Source organism: Sphaeroforma arctica (assembly GCF_001186125.1).
Source record: "Sphaeroforma arctica JP610 unplaced genomic scaffold supercont1.10128, whole genome shotgun sequence".
NCBI lineage: Eukaryota > Ichthyosporea > Ichthyophonida > Sphaeroforma > Sphaeroforma arctica.
Window position 1 is genome coordinate 1 of NW_014030430.1, and position 981 is coordinate 981.

The 981-nt window shown below is 40.4% G+C and overlaps 1 protein-coding gene across 1 annotated transcript; it reads right to left on the minus strand.

Annotated features, from left to right (window-relative positions):
* Positions 1 to 222: 222 nt before the first annotated feature.
* On the minus strand, positions 223 to 393 carry SARC_17237 (hypothetical protein; the record flags this gene model as incomplete). Its single annotated transcript, XM_014288667.1, has 1 exon — positions 223 to 393. One exon carries the CDS (start codon positions 391 to 393, stop codon positions 223 to 225), a length of 171 nt encoding a protein of 56 aa, XP_014144142.1.
* Between the last annotated feature and the right edge of the window lie 588 nt (positions 394 to 981).

Consider the following 981-nt stretch of genomic DNA (forward strand, 5'->3'; position numbering starts at 1 on the left):
ATATAGTATAGTATATATATATATATAGTAGTAGTAGTAGTAGTAGTAGTATATATATATATATATATATATATATATATATATATATATATATATATATATGTATATATATATATATGAGCGTACCACTTGTATCCTGTTCTGATAGATGCAAGTCGGACGAAAACCTACGACTTGTGATGAATAAACACACTTATACTTAAATTTATAGAATTATAATAGCTACGACGCTTGAGGCAACCCAAACTCATCTAACTTCTGTGCCTCTGGTTGTGCCGTGCCCGCAGGCACCGACGTGGCCGGGAGAGTATCCGTAGGTACTGTGGTAGGTGTTGCCTCTAGAATATCGAGGTCATCTAATTCATTAAGCAGATCGTCATCCAGGGCTTCCAACTGAGAAAGATCATGGATTAAATAAAAGAGATTGATTGGTGAGCGCATGAACCGTAAAGAGTAGGTTTTCTTTAGAAACGCGAACAGAGGTTTGGGCGCGGAAGCGAGGACATATCAATATCCTGATGAAAACTGGATTGAAGAATATGCACAATTTGGCGAGCTTTGTTTAGTGTATTGAAGTTTGAGGATTTTCCGCTGCAAATCACTTAACTAGCAGCAGTCTCAGGAGACCTTTGCTAAAAAAATATTGAATGCACAAACATGTGAAAGAAAATATTCTAAAGTATTGAGTTAAATAACACGGCCATATAAATGCGTTGTACACACGCTAAACGTAGGATAACACTTCGGGTGCAAAATATGAATTGTACGCTACAGTACCTCCGCATCCAAGTCAGCTTCATCCACATCCTGACCGATGCCGTACGATCGTCCCATCGCCTCTTGCACTTCTGCAGCGTCGGACATGAGTTCCTCAAGTTCATCTTGCACATCCTGGTTGTGAGTAGATTCAACAAGGGATCAGATCACAAGTGTGATTGGTTTTAATTGTCACCCACCCACCCACCCGCCCGCCCGCCCGCC